This window comes from Perca flavescens, unplaced genomic scaffold, assembly GCF_004354835.1.
Source record: "Perca flavescens isolate YP-PL-M2 unplaced genomic scaffold, PFLA_1.0 EPR50_1.1_unplaced_scaf_31, whole genome shotgun sequence".
In the NCBI taxonomy this organism is placed as follows: Eukaryota; Metazoa; Chordata; class Actinopteri; order Perciformes; family Percidae; genus Perca; species Perca flavescens.
This window is the reverse complement of record NW_021166682.1, coordinates 27,501-45,000: the sequence shown is the minus strand read 5'-3', so window position 1 is coordinate 45,000 and position 17,500 is coordinate 27,501. Positions and strand designations below refer to the sequence as shown.

Here is a 17,500-nt window from a genome sequence, read left to right as displayed (position 1 = left end):
AGATGAAACAGATGTTGACAAAGTTTTCTTTTGGGGACATATTTTGAAATTGGGAAAAATTTGAAGCTAGAAAAAGGTAATGACTTGCAATATATCGCTAAATACTGCAATATGTTTAAAATTGCAATAATATCGTGTCGTGACATAAGTATTGTGATGATATGGTATGGTGAGGCCTCCAGGGATTCCCACCCCTAGTAGAGACCTTCAGTAAAGTGTAACCGGATAGTCTTTATGTCGTTGTCGTATGCAGTAGGGCTGAGCAATTTATCGAAATTTAATCGTGATTATGATTTCTGTTCCCAATGATCGCAAAAACAGAATAATCGAGAAAAACAATTATTTAGCTCATTACGTTTTGCAAGTAAACTGTTATTTTCTCTTGTGTTCTGAATGAAAAAATAAAGTTTAAATAGGAAAAGTATTAAGATCACAGTTTTATGTAACTTTTTTACGGTTGATTTATGTAACTTTTTTAACTGTTTTTTAAGTTCAATAATTGCAACATCTTTCCAGCAGTCAACGAGTAATCGTGTTAAATTATCGTGATTTCAATATTGACCAAAATAATCGTGATTATATTTTTTTCCATAATCGAGCAGCCCTAGTATGCAGTACCTTCAGTTCTAAACAGCAGTAGAAGCGCAAAGCAGGTAAATAATAATAATCAGGGTTCATACGCATTTTAACCAATACTTTTTCATGACTTTTCGGGCAAATTTCCATGACTATGTGTTCCTGAAAATGTCAGTCGACATTCTCCAGTAAGAATACCAATCAGTGTTAAAGTTGACCCTCAGAGGTTTAACTATAAATGAATGATAATGTCATAATGGATTCTTAATATCCCTGATCCTGAATCCTCCCTGAATACAACGCTGAGGTTAAGACCATGTGAAAATACATTTATTAATCACATATTATTATGATGTATTCATGACTTTTCCAAAACTTTCTGGGTCTTTTTATGTTTCCAAAACCTTTCCAGGCCTGGAATTTGCATTTTTCAAATTCCATAACTTTTCCAGTTTTTTTTTTAAATGTATGAACCCTGAATAATAGTAATAATAATAAATATAATAATAAAAATAATAGTAATAATTATAATAGTAATAATAATAATGAAAATAATAGTAATAATTATAATAATAGTAATAATAATAGCAATAATAATAAAAATAATAATTATAATAATAGTATTAATAATAATATTAATAATAATAATAGGAATAATTATAATAATAGTATTAATAATAATAATAATAATAATAATAATAATAATAGTAATAATAATAATAATAGTAATATTTATAATAATAATAATAATAATAGTAATTTTGTGATTCCTACCAGAGGGTGGAGGAGTAGTAGAGCAGGAGGCGCAGCAGCGCGGCGGCGTCAAAGTCCGGGTCGGCCCACACGGCGTTCCCGGTGAAGACCGTCAGCAGAGCTCGACCACCACGGTCTCTGGTTCCTGCAAACACACAGGTAGGAGAGATCACACCTGACCACAGGTAGGAGAGATCACACCTGACCACAGGTAGGAGAGATCACACCTGACCACAGGAGGTAGAGATCAGACCTGACCACAGGTAGGAGAGATCACACCTGACCACAGGTAGTAGAGATCACACCTGACCACAGGTAGGGAGAGATCACACCTGACCACAGGAGGTAGAGATCAGACCTGACCACAGGTAGGAGAGATCACACCTGACCACAGGAGGTAGAGATCACACCTGACCACAGGTAGGGAGAGATCACACCTGACCACAGGTAGGAGAAATCACACCTGACCACAGGTAGGAGAGATCACAACTGACCACAGGAGGTAGAGATCACACCTGACCACAGGTAGGAGAGATCACACCTGACCACAGGAGGTAGAGATCACACCTGACCACAGGTAGGAGAGATCACACCTGACCACAGGTAGTAGAGATCACACCCGACCACAGGTAGTAGAGATCACACCCGACCACAGGTAGTAGAGATCACACCTGACCACAGGTGGGAGAGATCACACCTGACCACAGGTAGTAGAGATCACACCTGACCACAGGTAGGAGAGATCACACCTGACCATCACACCTGACCACAGGTAGGAGAGATCACACCTGACCATCACACCTGACCACAGGTTAGGGCTGGGCGATATGGACCAAAAGTCATATCCCGATATATTTTGGCTGAATATCGATATACGATATATATCCCGATATTTTTTTCCGCAAAGTGAGAGCAAATGTTCAGTCAAAGCCAAAATCAAATATGACATGTCACAAGTAGTTTCATAGAAACAGTTGCAAAATCAAATAAATAATAAACCGGTTTCTTCACCTGGTTCATGATTAAATGCTCAGCTGTTCAAATAACAATAAAATGTAAACCTAAATACTGTATAACAGGAGTACCTTTTTGAAATCAAAGCTCCATATTTGTGATTCGTTCCAAAGGTCAATTAAGCTTTTGATATTAATATAATCTACTTTGTTCAAAATGTAATGCCTCATGCCTGTAAGCCTAGGTTTATAGTCCCATTCTTCCACTTGATACTGCTTCCACTTAAGTAAACTAAAAGATGAACTATCGACTACAAAACAAAGAAACTAATTAATGTGTTAATACAAAGAATATTTATTATGATCGGTTCACAGATCTGAGTCAAACGGAAACTTCACCCTTCTGAACTAAGAGTTTCTGCTTCAAGGTGAAGTTAAAAACAGACTGAAATGTCCAGGCTCATTCCTCCACTATTTATTTCTGTATGTATTTATGCGTTACGTGTCATTTTAACGAGCACTGAGCTCCAGATCCTGCAGCTGCAGACAGTCTCTGCTGCCCGCTGTAGCTTCTCTCCGTCCGCCTGCCGCCGCAAACTTAGTGGAACTTTCCGCAGATATCGACATACAGGTCTTCCTGGACTACGTGTAAGATCCTACCGATCACCACTCTGTCTTTGGCTGGTCCGATCTGGATCAGCGGGGACAGCAGCAGCGAGGCGAAGCTGTGTTTTTTCGGGGGAAGAGACGCTGCGGCCGGCCACGGAGCTCTCCGCCTCCCGCTGCCGCCGGAGCTCAGGTTGCTGGTCAAGGCGGCATACATAATCATAAAACACATTGTCACCTGTTAAATGTTATTCATTGCTGTTTGTTCTTTTCATTTCCTCTATCGAACATAATTAAGCAGTACAAAAGTCCGGCATCTTTAGCGTTGATCTGAATGCTTGGACCCCTGTTCCAAGATGGCGGTGGTTTTGACGTATGTTTAGAACCTCAAGGCGACATCTGTGTATATATCTATGGGAGCAAGGATCACATTTGAACTATATCGATATATGCGATATGGTCTAATTCCATATCTCATTTAAAAATATATCGATATATTTTTTATATCGATATATCGCCCAGCCCTACCACAGGTAGTAGAGATCACACCCGACCACAGGTAGGAGAGATCACACCCGACCACAGGTAGTAGAGATCACACCCGACCACAGGTAGTAGAGATCACACCCGACCACAGGTAGTAGAGATCACACCCGACCACAGGTAGTAGAGATCACACCCGACCACAGGTAGTAGAGATCACACCTGACCACAGGTAGTAGAGATCACACCTGACCACAGGTTGGAGAGATAACACCTGACCACAGGTTGGAGAGATCACACCTGACCACAGGTAGGAGAGATCACACCTGACCACAGGTAGGAGAGATCACACCTGACCACAGGTAGGAGAGATCACACCTGACCACAGGTAGGAGAGATCACACCTGACCACAGGTTGGAGAGATAACACCTGACCACAGGTAGGAGAGATCACACCTGACCACAGGTAGTAGAGATCACACCCGACCACAGGTAGTAGAGATCACACCCGACCACAGGTAGTAGAGATCACACCCGACCACAGGTAGTAGAGATCACACCTGACCACAGGTAGTAGAGATCACACCTGACCACAGGTAGTAGAGATCACACCTGACCACAGGTTGGAGAGATAACACCTGACCACAGGTTGGAGAGATAACACCTGACCACAGGTTGGAGAGATCACACCTGACCACAGGTAGTAGAGATCACACCTGACCACAGGTAGGAGAGATCACACCTGACCACAGGTAGGAGAGATCACACCTGACCACAGGTAGGAGAGATCACACCTGACCACAGGTAGGAGAGATCACACCTGACCACAGGAGGTAGAGATCACACCTGACCACAGGTAGGAGAGATCACACCTGACCACAGGTAGGAGAGATCACACCTGACCACAGGAGGTAGAGATCACACCTGACCACAGGTAGGAGAGATCACACCTGACCACAGGTAGGAGAGATCACACCTGACCACAGGAGGTAGAGATCACACCTGACCACAGGTAGGAGAGATCACACCTGACCACAGGTAGGAGAGATCACACCTGACCACAGGTAGGAGAGATCACACCTGACCACAGGAGGTAGAGATCACACCTGACCATGGGGTTAAAAGAACAACCAGCAAAGGAACACGGTCCCAGAACCGAACCCTTGGTTGCTAAGTCGAGTGTTTCTGGGTCTGGTTCTGGACCTGGTTCAGCTGGAGTCTATGTGAGTGTTTCTGGTTCTGGTTCTGGACATGGTTCAGCTGGAGTCTACGTGAGTGTTTCTGGGTCTGGACCTGGTTCAGCTGGAGTCTACGTGAGTGTTTCTGGTTCTGGTTCTGGACCTGGTTCAGCTGGAGTCTACGTGAGTGTTCCTGGGTCTGGTTCAGCTGGAGTCTACGTGAGTGTTTCTGGTTCTGGACCTGGTTCAGCTGGAGTCTACGTGAGTGTTTCCGGGTCTGGACCTGGTTCAGCTGGAGTCTACGTGAGTGTTTCTGGGTCTGGACCTGGTTCAGCTGGAGTCTACGTGAGTGTTTCTGGGTCTGGACCTGGTTCAGCTGGAGTCTTCGTGAGTGGTTCTGGGTCTGGACCTGGTTCAGCTGGAGTCTATGTGAGTGGTTCTGGGTCTGGACCTGGTTCAGCTGGAGTCTACGTGAGTGTTTCTGGGTCTGGACCTGGTTCAGCTGGAGTCTACGTGAGTGTTTCTGGGTCTGGACCTGGTTCAGCTGGAGTCTACGTGAGTGTTTCTGGGTCTGGACCTGGTTCAGCTGGAGTCTATGTGAGTGTTTCTGGTTCTGGACCTGGTTCAGCTGGAGTCTACGTGAGTGTTTCTGGTTCTGGTTCTGGACCTGGTTCAGCTGGAGTCTACGTGAGTGTTCCTGGGTCTGGTTCAGCTGGAGTCTACGTGAGTGTTTCTGGTTCTGGACCTGGTTCAGCTGGAGTCTACGTGAGTGTTTCTGGGTCTGGACCTGGTTCAGCTGGAGTCTACGTGAGTGTTTCTGGGTCTGGACCTGGTTCAGCTGGAGTCTTTGTGAGTGGTTCTGGGTCTGGACCTGGTTCAGCTGGAGTCTACGTGAGTGTTTCTGGGTCTGGACCTGGTTCATCTGGAGTCTACGTGAGTGTTTCTGGGTCTGGACCTGGTTCAGCTGGAGTCTACGTGAGTGTTTCTGGGTCTGGACCTGGTTCAGCTGGAGTGTACGTGAGTGTTTCTGGGTCTGGGTCTGGTTCAGCTGGAGTCTACATGAGTGTTTCTGGGTCTGGTTCAGCTGGAGTCTACGTGAGTGGTTCTGGGTCTGGACCTGGTTCAGCTGGATTCTACGTGAGTGTTTCTGGGTCTGGGTCTGGTTCAGCTGGAGTCTACATGAGTGTTTCTGGGTCTGGGTCTGGTTCAGCTGGAGTCTACGTGAGTGTTTCTGGGTCTGGACCTGGTTCAGCTGGAGTCTACGTGAGTGTTTCTGGGTCTGGACCTGGTTCAGCTGGAGTCTACGTGAGTGGTTCTGGGTCTGGGTCTGGTTCAGCTGGAGTCTACGTGAGTGTTTCTGGGTCTAGACCTGGACCTGGTTCAGCTGGAGTCTACGTGAGAATTTCTGGGTCTGGACCTGGTTCATCTGGAGTCTACGTGAGTGTTTCTAGGTTCTGGTTCTGAACCTGGTTCATCTGGAGTCTACGTGAGTGTTTCTGGGTCTGGACCTGGTTCAGCTGGAGTCTACGTGAGTGGTTCTGGGTCTGGGTCTGGTTCAGCTGGAGTCTACGTGAGTGGTTCTGGGTCTGGACCTGGTTCAGCTGGAGTCTACGTGAGTGGTTCTGGGTCTGGGTCTGGTTCAGCTGGAGTCTACGTGAGAATTTCTGGGTCTGGACTTGGTTCATCTGGAGTCTACGTGAGTGTTTCTAGGTTCTGGTTCTGAACCTGGTTCATCTGGAGTCTACGTGAGTGTTTCTGGGTCTGGACCTGGTTCAGCTGGAGTCTACGTGAGTGGTTCTGGGTCTGGGTCTGGTTCAGCTGGAGTCTACGTGAGTGGTTCTGGGTCTGGACCTGGACCTGGTTCAGCTGGAGTCTACGTGAGAATTTCTGGGTCTGGACTTGGTTCATCTGGAGTCTACGTGAGTGTTTCTAGGTTCTGGTTCTGGTTCTGGACCTGGTTCATCTGGAGTCTACGTGAGTGTTTCTAGGTTCTGGTTCTGGTTCTGGACCTGGTTCAGCTGGAGTCTACGTGAGTGTTTTCTCACCAGGCAGACACAGCGCTCCAGATGTGAGCAGCACTCTGTAGAAGGAGGACAGGACTGGGACTGTGGCAGCAGCTGATTGGTCCGGCTGTGGAGCGGCTGCTGATTGGTCCGGCTGTGGAGCGGCTGCTGATTGGTCCGGCTGTGGAGCGGCTGCTGATTGGTCCGGTTCTGTTGGACTGGGACCGGCAGCCAGGCTGCCGAGGCCTGAAGAGAGACGACAAACACTGACGGACTGTACAACACACCTTAAAACGTTTACATGAACATATTATTATAGTTTTCTGCCTTTATTTTGAAAAAGACAATGATAGGAGCACAAAAACACACACACACACACATACACACACACATACACACACAGACAGACACACACACAGACACAGACACACACATACACACATACACACACACATACACACACACAGACACAGACATACACACACATACACACAGACACACACACACATACACACACACACACACACACACAGACACACACATACACACATACACACACACACACACACACACACACACACACACACACATACACACAGACATACACACACACATACACACACACACAGACACACACACACACACACACACACACACACAGACACACACATACACACATACAGTGGGGAAATAAGTATTTGACCCCTTGCTGATTTTGCAGGTTTGCCCACTTACAAAGAATGCAAAAATCTACAATTTTAATCATATGTACATTCTAACAGTGAAAGACAGAATCCCAAAGAAAATTCCAGAAAATCACATCATATGAATTTATTAAAATTGATAACCATCTGATGAGGAAAAACAAGTATTTGACCCCCTGGACAAACAGCATGTTAATATTTTGTAGAAAAGCCATTATTGGCCAGCACAGATGTCAAACGGTTTTTATAGTTGGTGACAAGGTTTGTGCACATTTCAGCAGGGATGTTGGCCCCTCCTCCCTGCAGACAGCCTCCAAATCATTCAGGTTCCGAGGTTGTCGCCTGGCAACTCGAATTTTAAGCTCCCTCCAAAGATTTTCAATTGGATTCAGGTCTGGAGACTGGCTAGGCCACTCCAGAACCTTGATGTGCTTCTTCTTCAGCCACTCTTTTGTTGCTTTGGCGGTGTGCTTAGGGTCGTTGTCGTGCTGAAACACCCATCCTCGACCCATCTTCAGCTCTCTCACTGAGGGAAGGAGATGTCGGTCCAGAATTCCACGATACATGGCCCCGTCCATCCTCCCCTCAATACGATGGAGTTGTCCCGTCCCCTTGGCTGAAAAGCACCCCCAAAGCATGATGTTGCCACCACCATGCTTGACGGTGGGGATGGTGTTCTTTGGGTTGTACTCGGTGTTCTTTGCCCTCCAAACACGACGAGTTGAGTTGAGGCAAAAAGTTCTATTTTGGTCTCATCTGACCACATCACCTTCTTCCAGGCCTCTTCTGAGTCGTCCAGGTGGTGAATGGCGAACTTCATGCGGGCCTGTACATGTTTCTTCTTGAGCAGGGGGACCTTGCGTGCGCTGCAGGATTTCAATCCATGACGGCGTAGTGTGTTACCAACCGTTTCTTTTGTAACTGTGGTCCCAGCTGCCTTCAGTTGATTCATCAGTTCCCCCCCTTGTGGTTTTGGGATGATTCCTCACCGTTCGCATGATCAGGGACACCCCACGAGGCAAGATCTTGTGTGGAGGCCCAGACCGAGGAGGTTGGCGGTGGTGTGGTGCTTCTTCCATTTCCTGATAACTGCACCGACAGTTGATCTTTTCTCTCAAGTTGCTTTCCGATTCTCTTGTAGCCCATCCCAGCCTTGTGCAGATCAACAATCTAGTCCCTGATGTCCGTAGAAAGCTCTTTGGTCTTGCCCATGTTGGTGATGTTGGATGCTGGTTGTTTGGGTGTTGACAGGTGTCTTTTATACAGGTAACGAGGTGAGGCAGGTGTATTTGATGTAGATAATTGGTTCGGATTGGGGCTGTGTCTTAAAGAAAGACTAACTGGCTTGTAGGAGCCAGAATACTTGCTGTTTGTCCAGGGGGTCAAATACTTGTTTTTCCTCATCAGATGGTTATCAATTTTAATAAATTCATATGATGTGATTTTCTGGAATTTTCTTTGGGATTCTGTCTTTCACTGTTAGAATGTACATATGATTAAAATTGTAGATTTTTGCATTCTTTGTAAGTGGGCAAACCTGCAAAATCAGCAAGGGGTCAAATACTTATTTCCCCCACTGTACACACAGACATACACACACACATACACACACACACACACACACACAGACAGACACACACACACACACACACACACACACACACACAGACAGACACACACACAGACACAGACACACACATACACACACACAGACACACAGACACACAGACACAGACATACACACACACACACAGACAGACACACACACACACACACACACACACACACACACACACACACACACACACACACACACACACACACACACACACACACACACAGACACACACACACACACACATACACAGACATACACACAGACACAGTCCTCTAGTCCTCCACTCAATAACTAATCATCCACTCATTAACTAGTCCTCCGCTTACTAACTAGTCTTCCACTTACTAACTAGTCCTCCACTCACTAATTAGTCCACACTAACTAGTCCTCCACTCACTTACTAATCATCCACTCATTAACTAGCCCTACACTCTAACTAGTCCACTCACTAACTAATCATCCACTCACTAACTAGTCCTCCGCTTACTAACTAGTCTTCCACTTACTAACTAGTCCTCCACTCACTAATTAGTCCACACTAACTAGTCCTCCACTCACTTACTAATCATCCACTCATTAACTAGCCCTACACTCACTAACTAGTCCACTCACTAACTAGTCATCCAATCACTAACTAGTCCTCCGCTCACTAACTAGTCCTCCACTCACTTACTAATCATCCACTCATTAACTAGCCCTACACTCACTAACTAGTCCACTCACTAACTAATCCTCCACTCACTAACTAGTCCTCCAATCACTAACTAGTCCTCCACTCACTAACTAATCCTCCACTCACTAACTAGTCCTCCACTCACTAACTAGCCTACTAACTATACCACATTTGGAGGTGTTTTGAAAGTGTACAAGTACATGAGGAGGAGGAGGCAGAGGATTAATTCAGCCAATCGGAGGAGCAGGAAGAGGAAGATTAATTCAGCCAATCAGAGGAGCAGGAGGAGGATGAGGAGGATTAATTCAGCCAATCAGAGGAGCAGGAAGAGGAGGATTAATTCAGCCAATCAGAGGAGCAGGAAGAGGAGGAGGTGATGAATGGAGACAGAAAGATGGTTTGTGGGATGAAAATCAGGATTGGGAAAGTTTAGATTGAGGAGGAGAAACAGTTTGTGTACCTTTAGTTTGAAGCTCTGCAGTTGTTCCTCCTTCATCCTCTGCTTCTTCTCCTTCTTTCTCCTCCTCTTCCTCATCATCCTCCTCTTCCTGTCTATCTTCAGAGTCCTCAGGTTCAGTGCAAAGTGAGTCTGGATCCATCGCTGGTGTGTTAGGCTCCTCAGAGAGAGTTTGGAGTGTGTGGTTTTCAGAATAAGAGTCCTCAGGGTGTTTGTTTACTGTATTTTCAGAATAAGAGTCCTCAGAGAGAGTTTGGAGTGTGTGGTTTTCACAATATGAATCCCCAGAGTGTTTGTTTACTGTATTTTCACAATAAGAGTCCTCAGAGAGAGTTTGGAGTGTGTGGTTTTCACAATAAGAATCCCCAGAGTGTTTGTTTACTGTATTTTCACAATAAGAGTCCTCAGAGAGAGTTTGGAGTGTGTGGTTTTCACAATAAGAGTCCTCAGGGTGTTTGTTTACTGTATTTTCAGTATAAGAGTCCTCAGAGTGTTTGTTTTCTGTAATTTCAGAATAAGAGTCCTCAGAGTTTGCATTCAAACGTGAATAAGCTTCCTTATCTGTGTGCGTCTGTTCACCTTGTCTCTCTTCCTCCTCTTCCCCTTCTTTTCTCTCGTCTTCTTTCATCACCTGCTCCTCATCCCTTCTTTCCTGACTCTGCTGCAGAACTGTAACCTGGACCTCCTCTTCCACCTCCACCTCCTCCAACTCTTTCTCCGTCTCGCCACTTTCAGTCAGCAAATCCTCATCGTCATCCTTGGCTTCTTCTTCCTTCTCTTCACCTTCATCAACTACTGTCTCACGCTTCCCTTTCTCCCTCTCCTCCTCTGTCTCCCTCTCCCTCTCCTCCTCTGTCTCCCTCTCTCTGTCTTCCTCTGTCTCCCTCTCCCTCTCCTCCTCTGTCTCCCTCTCTCTGTCTTCCTCTGTCTCCCTCTCCCTCTCCTCCTCTGTCTCCCTCTCTCTGTCTTCCTCTGTCTCCCTCTCCCTCTCCTCCTCTGTCTCCCTCTCTTTCCCTCGCTCCTCCTCTGAATCAGTACCTCCTTTCTGTTCCTGTGGCGTCCAGCCGCCAGACGGGATGAGAGGTCCACACGAGTCCTTCAGGTTCAGGTTTTCCTCGATGAGCCACGAGCAAAGCTCGGTGTGGGAGCTGACCTCGGCACAGTGCCGGGGGGAGCGAGCGTTAGCCGGGCCAGCAGCAGCAGAGAGTGTGTGAGTGGTTCTGGGAGTGTGTGTCCCAGAATCAGAGAGTGTGTGAGTGGTTCTGGGAGTGTGTGTCCCAGAATCAGAGAGTGTGTGAGTGGTTCTGGGAGTGTGTGTCCCAGAATCAGAGAGTGTTTCAGGGATGTTAGGTGTGTTTACAACATCAGGGAGTGTGTGTGCAGCATCCGAGTGCCTGTTAGTGGTTGTGGGAGTGTGTTTTGTAGCAGCAGAACATGTGTGTGCATTGCTAGGTGCATTTGCAGCAGCAGAGAGTGTGCGAATGGTTCTGGGAGTGTGTGTCGTAGAATCAGAGAGTGTGTGTGCATTGTTAGCTGTGTGTGCAGCAGTAAAGAGTGTGTGAGTGGTTTTGGGAGTGTGTGTAGTAGAATCAGAGAGTGTGTGAGTGGTTTTGGGAGTGTGTGTAGTAGAATCAGAGAGTGTGTGAGTGGTTTTGGGAGTGTGTGTAGTAGAATCAGAGAGTGTGTGAGTGGTTCTGGGAGTGTGTGTAGTAGAATCAGAGAGTGTGTGAGTGGTTTTGGGTGTGTGTAGTAGAATGTGTGTGAGTGGTTTTGTAGAATCAGAATCAGAGTGTGTGCGTTGTTAGGTTTGTGCAGCAGTAAAGTGTGTAGTAGGTTCAGGGAGTGTGTGTAGTAGAATGTTAGTGGTTTTGTGTGTGCAGAAGTAAGAGAGTGTGTGAGTGGTTTTGTGAGAGTGTGTAGTAGAATCAGAGAGTGTGTGCGTTGTTAGCTGTGTGTGCAGCAGTAAAGAGTGTGTTGGTTCTGGGAGTGTGTGTAGTAGAATCAGAGAGTGTGTGAGTGGTTTTGGAGTGGTTAGTAGAATCAGAGAGTGTGTGAGTGGTTTTGTGAGAGTGTGTAGTAGAATCAGAGAGTGTGTGAGTGGTTTTGTGAGAGTGTGTAGTAGAATCAGAGAGTGTGTGTGCGTTGTTAGCTGTGTGTGCAGCAGTAAAGAGTGTGTGAGTGGTTCTGGGAGTGTGTGTAGTAGAATCAGAGAGTGTGTGAGTGGTTTTGGGAGTGTGTGTAGTAGAATCAGAGAGTGTGTGCGTTGTTAGCTGTGTGTGCAGCAGTAAAGAGTGTGTGAGTGGTTCTGGGAGTGTGTGTAGTAGAATCAGAGAGTGTGTGAGTGGTTTTGTGAGAGTGTGTAGTAGAATCAGAGAGTGTGTGTGCGTTGTTAGCTGTGTGTGCAGCAGTAAAGAGTGTGTGAGTGGTTCTGGGAGTGTGTGTTGTAGAATCAGAGAGTGTGTGTTTGTTGTTAGCTGTGTGCGGTGGTGTGTGTGCGGTGGTGTGTGTGCTGGTCCTGGCTCTGATGGACTGGGTCAAGGAGCCTTTCTGCGGGGAGAAGCGAGGCAGCTCCGCCAGCTCCACGTACTCTCCCTCTGAGTCGTCTCCCTCGCTGCTCGCCGCTGATTGGAGCAGCTTTACTTCCTGTCCGGATGAGTCTTTACAGGGACTCGGGGTATCTCCATCGTTTCCACGCGGCTCCCCGGGCTCCTTCAGGGCGGCGCGGGGTGGGCTGATGAATTGTGGGTAGACCAGGTCCTCCCAGGGGACCCTGAAGACGTCTCCGTGCGCGGAGAGGACGCAGCGCTGCAGCCGAGACGCTCCTCGCTGCTCCCGCTCCCTGTTGACCGAGTCCAGCCACGCCATGGTGAAGACAGAGCCCAGCGCTAACGGGGACACCTCCTGCTGCTCCACATGGCGCCCGCCAGCTGACACGCTGCACAGGAGCAGGCGGGGGGAGGGGGAGGAGGCAGCAGAACGGCCAGCAGCGAGGGGGGGAGGAGAAACCAGCAGGTAGAAGTCTCCCGGACGGAGGAGACAGGGGTCCAGAGGACAGAGCTGAACAACTAGCTTCTCGTGGACGCACAGAGGCCAGCCTTCATGACGGAACAACAGACCACTGTACTGCAACTGAGAGGGGAGGAGACAAGGAGAGGAGACAAGGAGAGAAAAGATTAGGATCAGTAACAATTATTTATTTCATGAAACAGACCCAAAATCGCTACAAATCACCGTCACCAAACTACACCAGACTCCATGTAAATATTCAGGACTTTTATCATCGTAAAACACACTTCATTCAAAGTGGAAAGAAACTAAATAAAACTACCAAAAGCCGTCTTGGTTCATCTTTCCACTGTTCCAACAATCACCACTTTGGTTGAAATAAACCCTTAATTCATCCATTTACATAGATATGCTGGCTCTATATATGCTAAAAGTCCTGATTATTTACATGGAGTATGGTGGAGATATGCTGGCTCTATATACGCTAAAAGTCCTGATTATTTACATGGAGTCTGGTGGAGATATGCTGGCTCTATACACGCTAAAAGTCCTGATTATTTACATGGAGTCTGGTGGAGATATGCTGGCTCTATACACGCTAAAAGTCCTGATTATTTACATGGAGTCTGGTGGAAATATACTAGCTCTATACACGCTAAAAGTCCTGATTATTTACATGGAGTCTGGTGGAAATATACTGGCTCTATACACGCTAAAAGTCCTGATTATTTACATGGAGTCTGGTGGAGATATGCTGGCTCTATACACGCTAAAAGTCCTGATTATTTACATGGAGTCTGGTGGAGATATGCTGGCTCTATACATGCTAAAAGTCCTGATTATTTACATGGAGTCTGGTGGAGATATGCTGGCTCTATACACGCTAAAAGTCCTGATTATTTACATGGAGTCTGGTGGAGATATGCTGGCTCTATACACGCTAAAAGTCCTGATTATTTACATGGAGTCTGGTGGAGATATGCTGGCTCTATACACACTAAAAGTCCTGATTATTTACATGGAGTCTGGTGGAGATATGCTGGCTCTATACACGCTAAAAGTCCTGATTATTTACATGGAGTCTGGTGGAGATATGCTGGCTCTATACACGCTAAAAGTCCTGATTATTTACATGGAGTCTGGTGGAGATATGCTGGCTCTATACACGCTAAAAGTCCTGATTATTTACATGGAGTCTGGTGGAAATATACTAGCTCTATACACGCTAAAAGTCCTGATTATTTACATGGAGTCTGGTGGAAATATACTGGCTCTATACACGCTAAAAGTCCTGATTATTTACATGGAGTCTGGTGGAGATATGCTGGCTCTATACACGCTAAAAGTCCTGATTATTTACATGGAGTCTGGTGGAGATATGCTGGCTCTATACACGCTAAAAGTCCTGATTATTTACATGGAGTCTGGTGGAGATATGCTGGCTCTATACACGCTAAAAGTCCTGATTATTTACATGGAGTCTGGTGGAGTTTGGTGATGGTGATTTCGGGGCTGTTTCATGTTAAACTAAAAGGATCTTACTTACTTAGAATAATAATCTGTCAGCAGCAACAACAGAACTTTTAGTGGACTCTGATGCTGAACATTAGTCCTGTAGGGTTACATTACAGCTTGGTTCTGGTTTAATACTGGACCCGTTTCAGAGATCCTTGTTCCCATCAGTCACTTAGACACACAAACATGGAGCCATAGAGTCCAGGTTGAAACAGCTCTCCACCTTTCAGCCAATGATCAGTGTTTGCTGCTGAACAGCTGGCCTCTGTGTGTGTGTGTATGGGTTAGGGGGCGCCCAGCATGCAGCCAGGTGAGTGCCGATCCCAAACAGTAATCTTAACCAAACATGACACATCAGCCAACCACGCACGCTGTTCAACAGGCAGGAGCAGAAACAACCAGAGAGTCCTGACTCACCGACACTGGTTCGTTTGTTCATGTGTTACTCCATCAACATATCTAACTGCTGACTCATGAATGAAGGACAGATAGGTGAGTTATTCTGAGTTCACGGAGGATCTGATGTCTGGTAGCAGTAGCAACTTAGCTTCATGGATATTTCTGTTTACATGGACGCTAAATGAAGTGATGGGTAAGATGTGAGTTTACTGGCCCCAAAGATTTTCATCACAACAGAACTTTTTCTAGAAATAGTTCATTACTTTTTACACAATGGTAAGAGTTCGAATTCCATGAACACACGTTTGTTTGTTTATTTTCTACGTTTAAAAAGGGCTGAACAGCTCTACGGACTGAACGGTAGCCTCTATAGACTGAACGGTAGTCTCTATAGACTGAACGGTAGCCTCTATAGACTGAACGGTAGCCTCTATAGACTGAACGGTAGTCTCTATAGACTGAACGGTAGCCTCTATAGACTGAACGGTAGCCTCTATAGACTGAACGGTAGCCTCTATAGACTGAACGGTAGTCTCTATAGACTGAGCGGTAGCCTCACGGACTGAGCGGTAGCCTCTACGGACTGAGCGGTAGCCTGTATAGACTGAGCGGTAGCCTGTATAGACTGAGCGGTAGCCTCTACAGACTGAGCGGTAGCCTCTACAGACCAGACTGAGCGGTAGCCTCTACAGACTGAGCGGTAGCCTCTACAGACTGAGCGGTAGCCTTTACAGACTGAGCGGTAGTCTCTACAGACTGAACAGTAGCCTTTACAGACTGAACCGTAGTCTCTACAGATTGAGCGGTAGTCTCTATAGACTGAGCGGTAGCCTGTATAGACTGAGCGGTAGCCTCACGGACTGAGCGGTAGTCTCTACAGACTGAACGGTAGCCTCTACAGACTGAGCGGTAGCCTCTACAGACTGAACGGTAGCCTCTACAGACTGAGCGGTAGCCTCTACAGACTGAGCGGTAGTCTCTATAGACTGAGCGGTAGCCTCTATAGACTGAGCGGTAGCCTCTATAGACTGAGCGGTAGTCTCTATAGACTGAGCGGTAGCCTCTATAGACTGAACGGTAGTCTCTATAGACTGAGCGGTAGTCTCTATAGACTGAACGGTAGCCTCACGGACTGAGCGGTAGCCTGTATAGACTGAACGGTAGCCTGTATAGACTGAACGGTAGCCTCTACAGACCAGACTGAACGGTAGCCTCTACAGACTGAACGGTAGCCTCTACAGACTGAACGGTAGCCTTTACAGACTGAACGGTAGTCTCTACAGACTGAACGGTAGCCTTTACAGACTGAACGGTAGTCTCTACAGACTGAGCGGTAGTCTCTATAGACTGAACGGTAGCCTGTATAGACTGAGCGGTAGCCTCTACGGACTGAGCGGTAGTCTCTATAGACTGAGCGGTAGCCTCTACGGACTGAGCGGTAGCCTCTACGGACTGAGCGGTAGCCTGTATAGACTGAAGCGGTAGCCTGTATAGACTGAACGGTAGTCTCTATAGACTGAACGGTAGCCTCTATAGACTGAACGGTAGTCTCTACAGACTGAACGGTAGCCTCTACAGACTGAACGGTAGCCTCTACAGACTGAACGGTAGTCTCTATAGACTGAACGGTAGTCTCTATAGACTGAACGGTAGCCTGTATAGACTGAACGGTAGTCTCTACAGACTGAACGGTAGTCTCTACGGACTGAACGGTAGCCTCTACGGACTGAACGGTAGTCTCTACGGACTGAACGGTAGTCTCTACAGACTGAACGGTAGTCTCTACGGACTGAACGGTAGCATCTATAGACTGAGCGGTAGCCTGTATAGACTGAGCGGTAGTCTCTACAGACTGAGCGGTAGTCTCTACAGACTGAACGGTAGCCTCTACAGACTGAGCGGTAGCCTGTATAGACTGAGCGGTAGTCTCTACAGACTGAACGGTAGCCTCTACAGACTGAACGGTAGCCTCTACAGACTGAGCGGTAGTCTCTACAGACTGAACGGTAGCCTCTACAGACTGAGCGGTAGCCTCTACAGACTGAGCGGTAGTCTCTACAGACTGAACGGTAGTCTCTATAGACTGAGCGGTAGCCTGTATAGACTGAACGGTAGCCTCTACGGACTGAACGGTAGTCTCTATAGACTGAACGGTAGTCTCTACGGACTGAACGGTAGCATCTATAGACTGAACGGTAGCCTGTATAGACTGAACGGTAGCCTCACGGACTGAGCGGTAGCCTCCCACGGACTGAGCGGTAGTCTCACGGACTGAGCGGTAGTCTCTACGGACTGAGCGGTAGCATCTATAGACTGAGCGGTAGCCTGTATAGACTGAACGGTAGTCTCTACAGACTGAACGGTAGTCTCTACAGACTGAACGGTAGCCTCTACAGACTGAACGGTAGCCTGTATAGACTGAACGGTAGTCTCTACAGACTGAACGGTAGCCTCTACAGACTGAACGGTAGCCTCTACAGACTGAACGGTAGTCTCTACAGACTGAACGGTAGCCTCTACAGACTGAACGGTAGCCTCTACAGACTGAACGGTAGTCTCTATAGACTGAACGGTAG

At 46.9% G+C, this 17,500-nt stretch overlaps 2 protein-coding genes across 2 annotated transcripts in view; both read right to left on the bottom strand.

Moving 5' to 3' along the window:
• Positions 1 to 11,369, bottom strand: part of LOC114551690 (rho guanine nucleotide exchange factor 40-like) — a 35,538-nt gene extending 24,169 nt beyond the window's left edge. The window contains exons 1-6 of the mRNA XM_028572657.1: positions 11,365 to 11,369; positions 11,043 to 11,224; positions 10,408 to 10,781; positions 10,008 to 10,164; positions 6,595 to 6,798; positions 1,351 to 1,474 (exon numbers count right to left, since the gene is read on the bottom strand). Coding sequence (XP_028428458.1) covers positions 1,351 to 1,474; positions 6,595 to 6,798; positions 10,008 to 10,164; positions 10,408 to 10,781; positions 11,043 to 11,224; positions 11,365 to 11,369 — 1,046 coding nt within the window. The remainder of the gene's footprint in view (positions 1 to 1,350; positions 1,475 to 6,594; positions 6,799 to 10,007; positions 10,165 to 10,407; positions 10,782 to 11,042; positions 11,225 to 11,364) is intronic.
• A 710-nt stretch (positions 11,370 to 12,079) lies between these two features.
• The window catches only part of LOC114551689 (rho guanine nucleotide exchange factor 40-like), a gene marked incomplete at its 5' end in the record, with an annotated part of 7,060 nt that continues 1,639 nt past the window's right edge, over positions 12,080 to 17,500 (bottom strand). The window contains 2 exons of the mRNA XM_028572656.1: positions 12,080 to 12,323; positions 12,447 to 13,133. Of these exons, the coding sequence (XP_028428457.1) occupies positions 12,252 to 12,323; positions 12,447 to 13,133 (759 nt within the window). The remainder of the gene's footprint in view (positions 12,324 to 12,446; positions 13,134 to 17,500) is intronic.